General features: G+C 36.9%; 1 protein-coding gene across 1 annotated transcript; it reads right to left on the reverse strand.

The window, feature by feature from the left end:
- Nucleotides 1–1,118: 1,118 nt before the first annotated feature.
- adra1d (adrenoceptor alpha 1D) lies at nt 1,119–14,548 on the reverse strand. The gene is made up of 2 exons (XM_028016364.1): nt 13,102–14,548; nt 1,119–2,335 (listed from the first exon to the last, which is right to left on the reverse strand). Exons 1-2 carry the CDS (start codon nt 14,093–14,095, stop codon nt 1,785–1,787), a joined length of 1,545 nt encoding a protein of 514 aa, XP_027872165.1. The 5' UTR covers nt 14,096–14,548; the 3' UTR covers nt 1,119–1,784.
- Nucleotides 14,549–16,928: the final 2,380 nt, after the last annotated feature.

Genomic DNA, 16,928 nt, shown 5'->3' on the forward strand with positions numbered 1-16,928 from the left:
AGCCACCAGCTGCAGTCTGTTTATTAACACAGAGCCTTACTCAGAATCATATCGTTAAAACAGGATCAAAGCTGTCAGTTCACAATTAGGAGTCTGGGCAGGCTGTCACTTTGGCTGCCTCTGATGCGTCATGTAACTGCAAGCTGTGAAAGTGGAATCAACATATGGCTGTGGATGACTTTTCTAACATGAGTTGGTAAAAAGCTTTGAAAAGTTTTTTCTTTCTCGTTTTCTTTTTTTCTTTCAGGAATGAGAGAGTAAATATAAGAGGAACTTCTAAAAAAATATATCCTGAATCTGGCTGTGTCTAGTTTTTCTTACCCTTCTCTATCCTCTGTCTTTGTCTTTGAATTTTGAGCAAATACCGGCAATCTGGATTGTGTAGTAGTGGGGTCTGCTACCAACAGATGTCATCAGATCCCATCAGATGGAGGTCCAGCAAACTTGTTGGCTGAGTAAAGGCCACATACTCCTTACTGTGTTCTCTAAAACCCCTCTAAAAAGTTTTATGAATACAAATCTTGTTGGAAAGTTGTTAAGTAAATTGATAAAGGATGCAGTGGTTGCACACAGATAAACACAGTGGAAGTTCTCGCAAAAAGTGCCAGCTGACACAGTCCTTCTTTCCATGGTTCCTAACCCCGCTTGTTTATGGAAAGCCCCTAGAAACCAAATATGAACGTTTTATTTTTACATTTGATGACTATTCTTAATTCTCACTAACCATTGTTTTATTTCTGTGCTGAGATTTGTTGTTTACACAAGTGTAACAAAGATTCTCATTAAAAAGGTGAAATAGCTCTTTAGTTTAGAACAAAACAGCAACCTGTTGAACAGATATCAACTCCAACTACATTAGTTTTGCACAGCCATATAAAGTGTGTAGAGATTGTACATTTAATTTGTTGCTTTTAAGAATAATCTATAGAACATACTAAGCATAACCTTGAATCAAAAAAAAATATATGAATGGTCTTGTAGAGAAAAAGGTCCAAATCAAACAATGACATTTTCTAAATGCAGCGGATTTATTAATCAGTGTGTTCTTTTGTCAAGCATAAAAGTATTTTTCTCCAAAAAAAAATTTCTCAAATATTTTTTCTCCCATTTTTATTTTGCTTTATGTCTGACAAAAACATTACATTACAAAACACAAAGAAGCACATTTATTTCACATTTGCGATCACTTGGCAGGGCAAATTACATTTTGATGTACATATTTGTATCGGATTGCCCTACAAATGCAACAGAAGATAAACTTTACAAACATTACAGAAGGAATATAATATTTCTGATGTATTACACTCCAAAGTTTGAATCAACAATAAAAATTGCACTTTTGACTTTTATGCTTGCACTTTCTCCAAGCAGCTAGAAGATTTTTGTTCTTCCTATTTTTTTTTTAATCATAGATGTCACAGTTGCATTTTACACATCATGAGTTGCCTAATAATTGAACAGAAGGAGGCTGTCAGAAATATAATTTAACAGAATACATCAACACAGACTAACCCACGTTATGGGCTGAGGAACATGAACGTGTGTTAAAATGACTAAATATAAATCCAGGGAATCAAAACTGTACTTTTTATCCACATCATGTACATAAACACGACTTGCAATGAAACAAAGGTTAAGTCCAGTTTGTGCTGGTGTCAAGTCATTGCTCTTAGTTTTGCCGTTCTTTGCATTTTCTGACCATAGAAGTATGCTCCATCACAGTGTCTGGAGAGAAGAAGCAGCATGGTCCTTTGAAAATAGCTAAAAGTGTCCTCATAGACTCTCTAAATGTCAGTCTCTTTAAGGCCGTAACACTCTGCCAAATCGTAGAACTGAAAACTGCTCTGCTCACAGGAATTGTAAATCCCCATAGAGACTGTTTCCACTGTTTCAGTCTCGCCCAGGGCAGGTGGAGTGCCTTTTCCTGTTCCTCCTTTGATTTTATTGGAGAGATCGTTCACTTTTTCTTTGAACTGGAAGGAGGACTTTTGCAGGGGTGAAAACAGGCTCAATTTCTTTAACCCCAGGGAGCAATGTTTCCTCTTGTGTATCAATGACCTTCCACAAGATTCATGCATTGGATAGCCAGCAGCGTAGTCCCTCATGTGATCCCTGGTCATTCCCTTCATAGCTGTTCTCCACCTCTGGTCATAGAAGCGGCGCAGAACCCTCCTCTTTTGGTGACATTGGCATCTGAGGAGCCGAGTGAACGCCCGCTGGAACTCTTTGCTGGAGCAGGGGTAGATCACTGGGTTGATGCAGCTGTTGAAGTATCCCAGCCAAAAGATAAACTTAAACACAGATTCCGATGGTTTTAGTGCTGGGAAAAAAGAACCTGAAAAACAGATGGAGACAAAAAGAAATATGAATTTTGTAGCAAAATCTTTGCACAGTAAGAGAATTCTTACTTTTTTTTTCCCTGAAGCGTCTTTTAAAAGCATTCCCACCCACAAAGTGTCTTTACATTTGTCACAAATGTCGATATATTTCTTGGGAGTTTGGTAAAAAACCAACACAAAGTAGCAGATGGTTGTTAACTGGAGGAGAAAATCCCTTTTACATTTATAATCTTAAATCAAATTTCATTAAACTAATACAGGGATTCTATGCTTCTACTTGGCCCTGTAGCAGCATAAAATGAGCATACAATTTGTTTTGTGAGTTTTTGGTGTTTGAATTAAACCAAGAGGACCAAACTAACAGGAAATACATAAAAACTTGAATGTTCCCGTAATATATCCCTTTGTTAATCTAAATTGTAGTATTTCCTTTATTTAAATCACGTTAAATTTATGTTAGAGTGAAAATTATTTTGCTGTGTAGCTTCTTTTATCAATCTTTCTTGTTGAAAAGTACTTATTGTGCGAAAAATACTTTTATGAAATGTACTCAAATTAAAATACATGTGGAAATTCAATGAGGTATCCCGACATGAAACTTAGGATTAAATCCCCATGCACAGTAGGCATGACGTATATCTTTAAAAGCTCAAAATAAAGTAGTCAATCAATCAAAAATGTTACCCCACTTGTGGGTTTTTATCCATTTCATTGGAGCCAGGGTGAAGTGAAAGACAGATCCTTTTAAGTTTTCCTACATAACTTTGGAGTAATGGCATGCTTAGCTCTCATGCCCTTGCAAGCTTCCTGACCCTCATGCAGAAATCACTCAGATACTCAGGATGCAAAACAGCAAGTAGTTTGTTAACGGTGTGGGAAAGTGCATATGCAGTGGATGATCCAGGTTTCTTTTTAGGGCAGCGTCCATTGTGGACAGAAAATATGTTAGATGAAACATGGACTGGGTTATACTGCAGGCTGAATCATATCTTTTGGTTGTGCAAAATCTCTGAGGAAAGAAAGGCTTTTCTAGGAGAGCTGTAACTGAGTATCGGAAAGTGGGCAGACAGGGAACCCAGAAAAGGAGTGAAGCTGTGAAAGATCGTCAACATTATTAATATTTGATCTCTAGGATCAATTGGAATGCATGTGTGATAGCATTGAAAAAAAATTTTTTTGTAAAGTGCCACATTTGTTGTGAACTGGTGCTGTGTTCTGTGAAAGCTTCAGAGATTTGTGAGAGCTGTGGTTCTCAACGCTGGCCCTCAGTCCCCCATGTCCTACATGTTTTAGATATGTCAGTTCAAATGATTGCATGGCTGTGTCCTTGAGGACCAGAGTTGGGAGCCGCTGTGTTAGAGAATGTTAGTGAGCAAGCAATATGAAGACCAATAAACACAGCTGAAAGCTCAAGGAGAAAATTGTGGAGAAATTTCAATCAAGTTACGAACATCCCAAGTTTGAACATTTCATTGAGTACTTTGTGGTGCAGCATCTTAAAATGTTAAGAGCATGGCACAAATGTAAACTTGCCAAAACATGGCCATCCTCTGAAACTTATTTTTGGAAGGGGGTTGAAAAGATACCCATTGTTGAAAAATATTTAGGGGATGCAGCAAAGTAGGAAGAAAAGTTAACACTGCATGTCACAGTAAACACACCATCCCCACAATAAAACAAGGGGATATCTACATTAAGCTGAGGGATTGTTTCTTTTGAGCAGGACAGTGAATATGTTCAGATTTGATGGAACAATGCATGGGTAAAAATACAAGTTAACTATTTTAAGAATTTACTGACAAAAAACATATTGTGTTACATTGCCTTGTTAAAATATAGGCCAACATCCAAGTCCAAAATATACAGATGCTTATCCATGCAATTTGTCTGAAGTGGAACTCCTTAGGATTAAATGGAAAAGTCTAGTAAAATCTGCAAAATGCTGTAGTTACCAAGATACAAGGCAATGACTTTGAATTCAAATGCACACCACACTTTTCAGACATTTATTTGTAATTATTTTGTGTCATTTTTTTTTTCACTGCAAAAAAATGTATCACTTTACATTGTTCTATCAACAAAATAGATTACAAAAATATATATTTTTAAATATTTTTGCAAGGCACTTTGATATTACTGTAACACTTTCTTGACCGTAAGTGACTGTGCACTATTTTGGGTCACCATATTTTCAGAGTGTTATGAGGTTGTAGTTTGGGGCTCCCTGTAGTCCGGAAATAAAAGGTTTGGTACTTTTTTCATGCTTACTTGCAATTAAACTAAAACATTAAAAAAAATTTAAAAAGCTTTCTTACAAATGGGTTGTTGATGTTTGTAGCATTCTGTACACTCCACTCTTTTGTCTTTTTTAAAAGTAAAAGAGTGCAGTTTCTTTCTAAAAAAAAAAAAAAACCCAAAGATGCTGTAAATAATTTGTGCTGTACAAGGAAGTATTTAAAATGTTGAGCTCAACAACACCTTGAGCACAGCACAAAACAAAACTGTGTTGTTTCTTTCTAAAATCTGTTTTTTCTATAAAATACTGTATTTTCTTGAATGTTTTGTTTGTGATTGCTTACTGTTCTCCCACCTATCCTGACAACCCTCCAGTCTAGGTTTTATGTCACACAGAACTGAACAGTGACACAGTGGCTGCCTGGCAGCATGCTAATGTCAAACCGAGAAGTTCAATTGTCTTACGTGGAAATGCCTTCTATGTAATTTTCATAGTGATGGTCTCATGCTGTTCTGATATCATCTACAGACAACACACTGTGTACCATCAAATGCATATGAATGTGTCATCTACTGAACCATAAAATACAGCCTACTAGAGGAGGGGGTTTTTTTACAGGAGTGTTATTTATATCTCTCTTTCAACTTTGACAAGAAATATTCACCAAGTCAGATCTGCTCACCTAATATGAATAGAGATATTGAGGGATGTTTTTTAACGCAGATTTTTCTTAGTAAAATGACATCACCTTCAAGGCAGACAGCACATGATTCACCACTCTGACGCAAGGCCAAGCACCATGACAACAGGTTGATCTTTTTTTCCCCCGACTTTGCTTGTTTACTGCCTGTCAACTTGTTTACTTTTTTTTATGTCTGCAAGGCGACTGCCCTTTTTGAATCCTATCTTACTTTGGTGTTTCAGTACATACACAGATTTACCTTTTAAGGCAAACTATGAGTGCAAGCAAAACTTGAGCACTTTGGGTGAAATACTGAATCACACCCAGGAGTCTGAAGATCTGTCATGATTCTCAGGAACGTTTTTGTGATGACTCTTTTTATGTGAGCAGAGATAATCCTTAACAGCTCTTTGGTGCAACGCTTTGGGAGTTATCTCTTTCAAATGTAAAATTTGAGGCACATGTTTTATTGTTTTTTTATTTAACCCTTCAAATCTTGGTCCCAAGTCATCGCCAGGTACTTTGATTGAATTCAGCGAATACATGCCACTATCTTTACCTTACTGACTACAAATATATAGTAAATGAAGAATGCTACTGAACTACAGAGCGGTTTATATTACCACACTGCAACAAATCAGAATATTTTTAACTTCTAAGGACTGAATACTTGCAAATGTAAAGTTTCTACATATAAACACCTCTGGAAAAAAATAAGAGACCCCTTGAAATGATCAGTTTCTCTGATTTTACTTTTTATATGTAAATGTCTGATTAAAATGAACATTGTTATTTTATTCTATGAACTATGACAAGATGCCTCTGAAATTTCAAGCAAAAATCTTGTAGTTAGTTGCAGAAAATGAGAAACGGTCGAAATCACGAAAAAGACGCAGTGCTTTCAGACCTCAAATAATGCAAAGAAAACAAGTTCATATTCATTTAGAAACAACAATACTAATGTTTTAACTCAGGAAGAGTTCAGAAATCAATATTTGGTGGAATAACCAGGAGGTTTTCAATGGGGTTCAATGCAGTGGGCTTTTCATTTTTTCTAGAGCTCTATATATTAGTAGTTACTGTATTTAGATCAGTTTTAGCTTAGAGACATGGGCGCTTCATGTATCAATGCATTGCAGGGGGTTTGTTGTTTTGAAGGAACAAGACATGTCAGAAAAGCCATGGTTCTGGGGGAAGATGAAGCCTTAATAATAAAAGTAAATTGAAAAAAATATATAATGCCACTTAATCTACAGATCTGAGTTCAACATTGAGGCTACACATAAACCTTATTTACACCAGAGTCGTGTTAAGACCGAAGACTCAGATTTATTATAGATATTTTATCTATGTTAAACTGACTGGTCTAACGCTGTTCCAGGCTTAAACTTCTCACAAGGATCACAAAAACACATGTAAACCTTGGGAAAATGCCAGGAATCATAAATCAAAAGTTAGATTTCACTTAACATGAACTAATTTCATTACAATTTTGACAACTGCAGCTGTATCAATGTGTGAAAATGTGTATTTTTTGTTTATTGTAGAGGTAATTGAGAGAAAAATTGTGTATTTACATATTTGTGTAGTGGAAGGATGGAAACAATATTTCATATATTCCAGTCTAAAGTGTGGTGATATTGGGAGAGTGTAAAATGTCAGTTGTTCAGAGTTAATGTCAATCATAATGACTCTCATACAGCAACGGTGTCTCAGTGATCAAGTTGCTCCTAACAGATGGCGCAGCACTGGTAGTACGTCTCAGCGGCAGGTGAGAAATTGTATTTAATTTGTTTTTTTTTAGGTGATAACTGTTATTGCACTGAAATAAAACGATGAGTGATTTATTCTTGGGCCCACTTCCAAGGTTTCTGTTATCAAACAGTCCAAGTTAAGACTTTTAATTTTTTTTAAAGTTCTCATCTGTCACATCTGCACACAGAAAGTCAGCATGCTGTAAGAAATGTGTAGACTAGTGCATTGTCAAGAATTCTCCTCAAGCACAGAGCCAAGGTGGCATGTCTACTTAGTGCCACTGTTCAACTCAATGCCACTATTGTAAGTACTTTGCTGCCCTCTGGTAGTAGAGTTACACCAAATAATGCTGAAGTTCACTAAAAGTCTATTAAGTACCAAAATATGTTGTGTTTGACTTTTACAGATTTGTTTATCTGTTTACTAAAATATATATGACTAAACTACGGAGCCCTCTAGGGGACATAGGGAATTTTTTTTCTTTTAGGTTACCTTCCAAAACTTTTGCGAGGTAACGCAATAGGTTTTGCGTTCTCTCGCAATAATGTACTAATCAGTTCATCCAGCATAATTGAATACTGTAAGCCTTTCCTACGGTGGCCATTGTACTTTCTGCTACTATATAAGCTTTCCTTAAGGTTTTTCCATTTATCTTAATATCTTGTTGTGAAATATCTGAAGTTTTATGTGTTTTTCTTTAGGATAGAAAGGCACCACAAACCTATGATATAAACAGAAACTTTCCATAAGTAGGAAAGAAAGAAAAAAATACTTTCAAACTATTTGGACTATTACTGAATTTTTATCACAGGTCATCTGACAGTTTTGATTGTGTCTCTTCTGTGTTGGTGGTTTGAATGGTTTAAAGGGTCGTTTTCATGTGCAGTTCCATCTCAACCTTACACAAACAGACAGAAACATGCAGTGAACAAAATGGTTTTCAATAAATTTCTTACACCAAAGAGTTCAGAATAAACACATTTTCACTGAGGTGCTTTATATGTGTAGATATTTTAAATTTTAAATTGACATTTGTGACTGTATGCAAAATAGACCAGCAAATATTGCAGTAAGCATATTGCAAGGGAACGCAAAACTTATTGCGAGGGAACACACAAAAAAAATCCCCATCTAAAGGGCTCCGTACTAAACAAAGGGAGGCAGCATTTAGTGGGGTTTTTTTTTTGTTTATTTGTTTGTTTGTTCTTTGATAGTGAGTTCTGGAGCAACTTGTAGAAACCTCTGACTTCTTTAAATCAAACTCAGAACATGATGAATTCTCTCTCCAGTTTTCACACAAACACTAAAGATTGATTCACCTTTGTTATTGACTTGTTTTTAGCTTTTTAGCAATTTTTTATTTAATTTTAAATATTTCTTTAATATTTATGCTTACTTTTTATTTTCATTAATGTATTTCTTATTTTCAAGCATTTTTCTCCTCTGGTCATTCTCCTTCCTGTAAGACAGTGGAAATTACAGTGTGGGTGTGTGTGTGTGTGGGTGTGAACTGGCCTTGTCTGGTATACTATAAGCAAATTGTCTGTCACAAGTGAGCCCAGTGGTAAAGCTCATGTTGTTGAACATCTTGTTTTGTACAAGATAGGAATCCTGTAAATAAGATCATAAACAATTCAAGGAAGGAGGTAGCATTTTGTGTTGTTTCTTTTTTAGAATGTTTAGAAGACATCATGAAGCACAACCGCTGTACAAACATTTACTGTACATATACAGTAACTGTTTCTAGAGGTTACAATCCCACAGGTACTCGAGTCTGAAAAGCATTACATTTTATAAAGCAAACTGTTTTACAAGCTCTGGGGTTTGCATCATGTGAGGCTGTGCAAAAATCCTATTTAATGATAGGATATTTTTAATGATTATATTTTTTTATATTAAATCACAAAAATTGTCAATATTTTGGTGAAGTATTACAATTTAATTTGTCAGGATGCATAGTCTTTCAAATGATAGCTTTTTTTAAAGACAAACATGATTTTTAAAAATATATCTTTCTCTGTATTTTTTAGTAACTCTTTGTCTAAAGCACTTACATTTTAAAGATAAGTATTATCAGAGCTAACCTGTATGATTTAAAGATGAGACAGACTGTTACGACTTCATTTGCATCATCGCAGACAGAAGACCCTGTTGGCCCAGAGTGCTAAAATTACACCTCTGTCTCTCTGTAAAAGGTTAGTCATTAATGATTATCTCCTCAATCGACCAAAATCAGTGTGTCTGTCTGAGTCTGTGCAAGCAAGATCCTCCATAATCATCAATCAGTCATTTAGTCAGTCGGCCCACAGAGAGAGGGATAAGGTGATATGTCATTAATCCCTGTGGGGATGTTATGTTTTGAAATAAATCCTGAGAGGAAGTCGGCGTACCACCCTGCACTGAACAACGTCTGTGGCAAAAGATCTGCTGAACAGATGGTTTTAACAAAGACTGATTTTTAAAAAAATGTATTTACCCTTACTTCACCAAGAAAATCCGACTGATATTTAAAATTTCTTTTGCAAGAGAATCCTAGCAAAGACTGGCAGCAGCTTGAAGAGTTCATTTCATTTCAGCTCGAAGGGTTTTATGCTTTACAAACTAACTGCAAAATAAACACTCCTATTCCTGATTAATAAAGCCTATTAGAAGTTATTAAGGCTCATAAGGAATCAGCTATTTGAACAACAAAGATTATATTAAACTTATTTGATTTTTATCACAAATTTAGTGTTTGAGAACTTAAATGTGCTTCATAAGACAAATGGATTATTCATTTAAGTCCTGTTATTAAAAACTAGAGTGTTTGGTTGCTGTGGGAATTGTAACAATGCTCATTTATGTGTTTACACATCTATAATCACAAGAAATAATAATCTCTATAACACTTTGCATAGATATATACTTGCCATTTTCTCTTCTACTTAATAAATTATGTAATCAGTGGCAGCAGCTTCTGTTTTTGCATAATTTCCTGCTTTTGCTGAACAGCTCTAAAGTAAGAATAGAGTGAGATATCAAAAGACTTGATGGGATGCTTGGGAATTGTTCAAAATAGCTTTTACAATCAATCAAACACATTGATCAAACTTCAGTTTGATTCCTTTCAGAGGCATGTTTTCAGCCTTTTGCAATGATAGGCGACAGATTGTTACTCTGCCAGTGTGCTATCACACTTCCTAAATGTCATTCTTGTAGCACTGAAGAGAGACATTTCAAACTACTTCAAAGGTTTCTACAAAGATTTCATTTGAAAATTATAGGAAAATCAAAGAAAACATTTTACTCTCACAGAAAATGTTGATAGTTGCACCAGTTGTACACACACATACTTATACTTCTATGCAAACTGAGGACTTTGTTTTGACTTCCATAGTGACTGTATTTATGCCAAACCCAAGCACTTTCCTCTCTCCACTTTCCACAAATGACCTCCCTTTGTTGCTACATATTGTGAAAGTGGTCCGCTATGTGTTGCATAGCACAAGTACAAGTACAAACGCGCACGCACATGTACCCACGTGCACCCCCCCCTCTCCCCCCCCAGACACGCACACACGCATGCGCACGTACACAAAATATGAAGGAAAACCGTCAGTAAGCAGGGTTTTAGTTCAAGAATAATTTGATCATTTGTGCTGCATGTGTCTACTACCTCTGCAGTGGTCAAAAGTATTTGTACAATCAACATTAGGAAATTAGTTTTTAGCAAGCAAAACTGAAAAAAATAACATGAAAAAATCAATAGATCAATGAATAGTTGCTTTTTTCCCCATCTGCTTTTTTTAATTATTATTATTATTATTCTGAAGGCAACACCAGATTTATCTTCAGAAAATGCTAATAATGTTCCCAATTTTAAAAAATGCTAAAGGGTAGACAAATATTAGCAAATAATTCTAATAAAAATGATGAAAAACAATCAAGTATATAAAACTCAAACTGGAAGGGAATGTAGCTGTGATTCATGATATTCATGTTTCACCAAACTTTCCAAGACTGTTTAAGAACCCTGTTTTAAAAGCAGAAAGTGGCATTTAATATGAGGAGTTTTCCATAACTTTTCTGCCTTTAAATATATGAAACTAACCCTCTATAAATATTATTAACATGGCTGTTGCAGCTCTTTGGCCTTAGAAGCATTTAGTTTCATTACTGAAGAAGGCCAGTCTATTGGCTTCTCTTTCAAGCCAGTTATATTAGTCTTCTCATAAATTCTACATACTCGGAATAATTATGGACATGAATTATGATGTATGTATGTATAGGCTGCTTGTTTGACCACTTTTAAATTGCTTAGAGTCTCAACAGTTCAGTTCTGTTCTTGTTTTAGGACAGATAGACAGGGAACCTGATTATTCTTGTTGTTCAGCTCAAACCACTTTTAAGTGACTCTTTCCACCCAATTTGTTACCTCCAAATATTTGACAACGTCATTGTGAAACTACTTTATATACCCTTAATATTTTTAAACTGGTTTTATGTTAAAAAAAAAAAAAGTCTTAAAGAAGAAGCAATGAATTTAGCGATCAAATGTTGCAAGAGTCATGTATTTGCTGCTCCATTTGTAATTACGATAAATGCTTGATTTTAATGAAAATAATGTAAATTTTTTTGTGGCCTATTTCAGGGTTTTTAGTGCTCCCCCAAAATAAACTTTCTGGAGGCACTAGAGATACCTTTTTTGCCTGCTTTTATTTTACCAGAGACCTTACCTTACATGTTTCTGTGGTTAATTTAGAGTTACTCACTGATTAATTATGGTACTATAAGTGGTAGAAAATACTTAATCACTCTAAATGATTACAAATACAAATACATCAATTATTAACAGTGAACATCCATAGTTAATATGAGAAATATCTGATCTCATCGGCAAATAGTATTCACCTTTACAGTGCTTTGTTTGTATTCAAACCCTTTTTCAGATTTAGTCACATTTAAATTATGAACTTCAGTGTATTGTAGTGAGATTTTGTGCGAAAGACCAACACAAAAAAACTAATAATTGTGAAATGGAAAGAAAATTATTCATGGTTTAAAGATGTTTTAAAAACTTAAAATCTGAAAAGTGGTATGTCTGTTTGTGTCCAGGCCCCTTTAATGTGATACTCCTAAATAAAACTACTCACAAACAAATTTCTTCAGAAGCTATCAAATCAGCAAAATTAGTCAGTCTTTGTGTAATTTAGCCTTAAAGACAGCTGTTCCATAAATGACTTAGTGAACAAAGAATCACAAACACCAAGAAACATAACTGACATGTTAGGGAGAAAGGTGTGGAAAAGTTTTTAAAAAAATTTGTTTATAAAAGATCATTTCAAGATTTTTCAGAGGATTGTTTTAATATCTATCATCTAAAAATGCAAAGAGTACAATACAAATCTAACAAGACACGGAGCAAGCTGCGCAAGGAGAGAATTATTGATGGAAGAATACTGCACATTGTCTTGGACATGCCATTACCAAGGTGTGGCATAATGGTGGCAGCGTCATGCTAGGGGACAGGCAAGGTAGTCAGTGTTGATGGAAAGATGCAGGAAGCTAAGTAAATAATAATACTGGTATAAAACTTGTCAGAGGCAGCAAAATGTTTGAGACTGGGGTAGAGGTCTCAAAATAAGAGGTCCTTATTTTCCTGCTTGAATGAAAATATGGACAAATTACTAAAAATTAAAAGAAGACTTAAAAACTTTGGTTCACAGACTATTTTCATCTAATCTAATCAAACTAACCATATGGTATTTTTCAAGAAGTAGTGGGGAAAAAAGTCCTGTCTATCAGAGTAAAGCTGTAATTGATGCAAAAAGTGTTTCTACTCTGGGCAGAGCAGAAAATCATGCATTACACAGTTTACAGATTTTTTGGAGGGCTGGGAGGCAAATGGAAACAATGTGTGTGTCTACCTTACACAGTCCTGAAACCGCACTGCAGTTTGTTGTTGAGACTTGATATAGAACATGTTTAAACACCTCTGCAAAGAATTAGGAGTCTGGAGTAACACAACACGTATAGCTTGGAAGGCTTCAATAATCGAAGAGCTGCTGGATAAAATGAGTTTAAGAAGCAATAATAAATCTTCAACATACCTAACGGCAGAAAGAAGAAGAAAGGCAGCCAGCAGAGGATGAACATTCCAACCACGATGGCCAGAGTTTTGGCAGCCTTTTTCTCCCGGGAGAACTTCATGAGCCGCACAGACAGGGAACTTCTGAACGGATGAGTCTTACTGTTCTTGGAGCTGGCAGAGCGCGCGTCCTCCAGCACGCTGCGGCAGTGGATCCGCAGCACAACTTCTGCGGTCTTGTTTCTCTCCCTTTTGACTCCCGCTTCCAGACTCTTGGTGGTCCTGCGGGCCACTATGTACACCTGAAAATACATGATCAGGATGACCATGAGCGGGAGGTAAAAGGAAAAGAGAGAGGAGAAGAGCGCGTAACCCGGCTCCTCTGTGATCCCGCACACGGTCTCATGCTCGGGCGGAGGTTCCTTCCATCCCAGGAGGGGACCCACGGAGATCACCGTGGAGGACACCCAGACAAGCACCAGAATAACAACTGCCCTCCTCTCGGTCATAATGCTCGGGTATTTCAGGCAGTATTTTACTCCGATGTACCGGTCTATGGAGATGATGCAGAGGCTTAGGATGGAGGCGGTGCAGCAGAGCACATCCACAGCTGCCCAGATGTTGCAGAAAACCCGGCCGAACACCCAGCATCCCAGCACTTCTAGGGATGCGGAGAAGGGCAGCACGATGATGCTCAGCAGCAGGTCTGCCATTGCCAAGTTGACGATGAAGAAGTTTGTGATGTTCTGCAAGTGTTTGTTGCACACTACGGACAGGATGACCAAAATATTCCCGACGATGGCCACCAGAATGAAAACGGCGAGGAAGATCCCGGTGCCGACGGCCTGCGGGTCCATGGTGAAGTTACCGCATTTCGTGATGTTGTCGTCGAGAAAGACGTGCTCCAGAGCGGACACGTTGAACGTTTCAAAATACAGCCCATAGTTGCTTTTATTCCTGAAGTTAGAGTCAGTCATTTTTCTCCATAAAGAGAAGTTTAGTATAAGTTTTCTCATGAAAACATCATTGTCACTCCATGCTATGTTTGAAGTAAGAGAACCATACACACAGACCAACACTTCCCCCCAAAAAATGCTTGTTCAGAAAACAAAAATCAAATCACATTTTCTGAAAATGATATTGGAGTTCCTCTGTGGTGTATTCAAGAAAAGAAGAAACTGAATGTGCACTTAGGTCCATTTCAGCTTTCTTCATCCAAGCGATGGTTTCCCCACTGCTGGCATCCTCTCAACTGAGTGAGAGCTGGTACAGCGCGACTGAACCTGCAGCTCCACCCACACCACGACTCCCGTTAGTGTCTTCACAAGAGAGCGCAGATTTATACACGTTCTCCAAGATCTGCACTTTGTAAGTGATATATCTCTGAATGTCTTTACTTTATGCACTGCAAAAAGAAATTCTGGAGAGTAGTAAATTTTAGCTATTAAAATAATTTTAACTTTAACCATCTATTTAGCCCATTTGTCATTGGTGTTTGGTAGTTGCTGAACAACAAATGCGTTTTTTAGGGGGGTAATAAATCTTACCTAACCATTTCAACTCTGCATTCCCAGAATTAGACAACATGGATAAGCAGCATTCAGTTTTTAGGCTCCACAAATCTGAAACAAACTTACATAAACTACAAAGACACTGAAACACCAAGTTTATTGAAATTAAGGCTAAAAACCCACCTGTTTAGATTTGGCTTTGATTAGTTATCCCTGGATCACTGATTAATTCCAGTCGTCATTACAATATTTAATGGTGATTACTCTTTATTATGGTAGCTATTTGATCAAATGTAATTGTTGCTGCTTTTTTGCTGTTCCAAACATAATTAAGTACTGCATTATGGTGTTATCATGGAAAACACTTTTAACTGGCTTGTTGTGCTAAAATGTGCTACAAACGTGATTTGCATGTGACTGCTTCAGGCACATTGCTTACTGCAGCCCTCATTTTAAACACCAGATGGCTCTGCAGAGGAAATTTGCTTGCATTCATCAATTGGTAGCAGAAGAAGAAACTAAGCTTTTTCCTCATCCAACTGTAAGTACACCTTGACCCTCTGACTTTTACCTTTAGCAACAGTTTTTACTATTAATATCAACTTTCTGTGTAAATTCAACAATGTGTATGCCTGTAAAAACTCAGTCCTGCTGCTTTTTCTGTTTGGCAAGTTTTGTAAGGTGTGCATGGAAAAAGTGCACAACCATCCAAAATGCATGGCCAAACTTTTTTCCCAACATGGTCTGCTCTGACTTCTCTTGCCAAGACAATAATAGCAACCATGAATTACCCATGAGGCAGTCTTCACCAGTGACAGATACATCTTTGCCCTGCCGGAAAAATGGTTAAGATGCTACTTTGCTGGCATACATTTGTCATAATGTGTTTGGTTGAGGCAAAGATAAGGTGCAGACATCTGCTTTAAAAAAGCCTTTTAGAAAGTCTCATTAAAAGAAAACTTACAGGTCTTTGCACATTGTAAACAAAAAAAGAACTTAGGGGTGTAGCGATACAATAATCTCACAATACGATACGATATACAATATTCTGATCATGGTGCGATATGTATCGCGATATTTGGCAAATGATGCAATTCGATGCACTTTTACGATTTTCTGAAAGCTTTTAGAAGGACAGAGTGATTTTAGTGACATTTTGTGTTCCATAGACTTGGATTTAATTAACTGAAAACTGATTAGAAGCACCAACTATACAATACCTGCCTCTGATTGGACAGAGTCTAACAGTCTACAGCTGGACAAAATGAATCAAAGATGCAGTGAGAAAATTAGTTTCTGTCATTTAATTAATGTGGATTTGACATAAAACTCAAAGTTTCAACAGTGATCTGGGAGCTGAGTAAGGAGATTGTCAGCCTCTATAGACTCTCAATATGCAAATGACTGCACTTATGTTTTTCTTTTGGACATACTGTGGCTGCATTTTGGAGTAAAAAAAAGTCTTTTGGACTATAGGGAAAAGGCTTTTCTACCTTGGCTCCAGGAGTTAGCCGTGACTGTAAGCTGTTTACTACTAGCTGCTGGGGGAGTGGCTCTGCCTCACCCCATAGTGATCGACTCTGCAGCTGCGCAGCGCCACCATTCCCCTGCTTGGATCTCTGAGTAGCTGCCAGGATCTCATCGTACTCTCAGTCTCTGATGCTCTTTGTCAGTTGCTAATAAGAATGATCGATCTGCCATCGTCATTATGGCAATCCTCACTGCGCCTAGACTGCGGCTGCGGGTTTCCCCTTTTCGTTTTCCAGCTCAAAGCTGGGTGCCACTGCCTGCTGCGTGTTCATTGTTCAGGTAATCTTTTATATACAGAACAGAAAGCACTAAGTTAAAAACAAATTACGAAGTGGATGCCACAAGTCCGATATTTAAACTTTGCATTCATTTCGTGAGCTCACTGCTTTTGCCGCTACTCCGTTCTGCTTCTCCTTCACGTTACTTGCGCAACTTTACTTCATTTCTTAGCAACAAAATACAGTCCATCATAATTTATTGAAGATTTGAGATTTCTGAAAACAAAGGAATCTAATGTTGTGTTTCGTTTTTTACGTTTGGAAGCTCATTCCCTTTCACATTACCGGAAACGTCGGTTTTTGACATTTCTCTGACAGTCAGAAAAATATGGTCTAGGCCTACTTATTTTAGCATAACTCTGGTTTTACTTGGCCTATTAACACAATTTAAAAACTGGTGGGTAGTTTATAATGTGCACTTTAAGCACAAGTTGAAAGTGAGATTGGGGGAGGCGGAGTCTTGCTGCTACGCCGTCACAAACCAGACATGTTAAAAAGACGGTATAAGCCTATGGACCCCTTTGGTTTAA

This window comes from Xiphophorus couchianus, chromosome 5 (assembly GCF_001444195.1).
Source record: "Xiphophorus couchianus chromosome 5, X_couchianus-1.0, whole genome shotgun sequence".
In the NCBI taxonomy this organism is placed as follows: domain Eukaryota; kingdom Metazoa; phylum Chordata; class Actinopteri; order Cyprinodontiformes; family Poeciliidae; genus Xiphophorus; species Xiphophorus couchianus.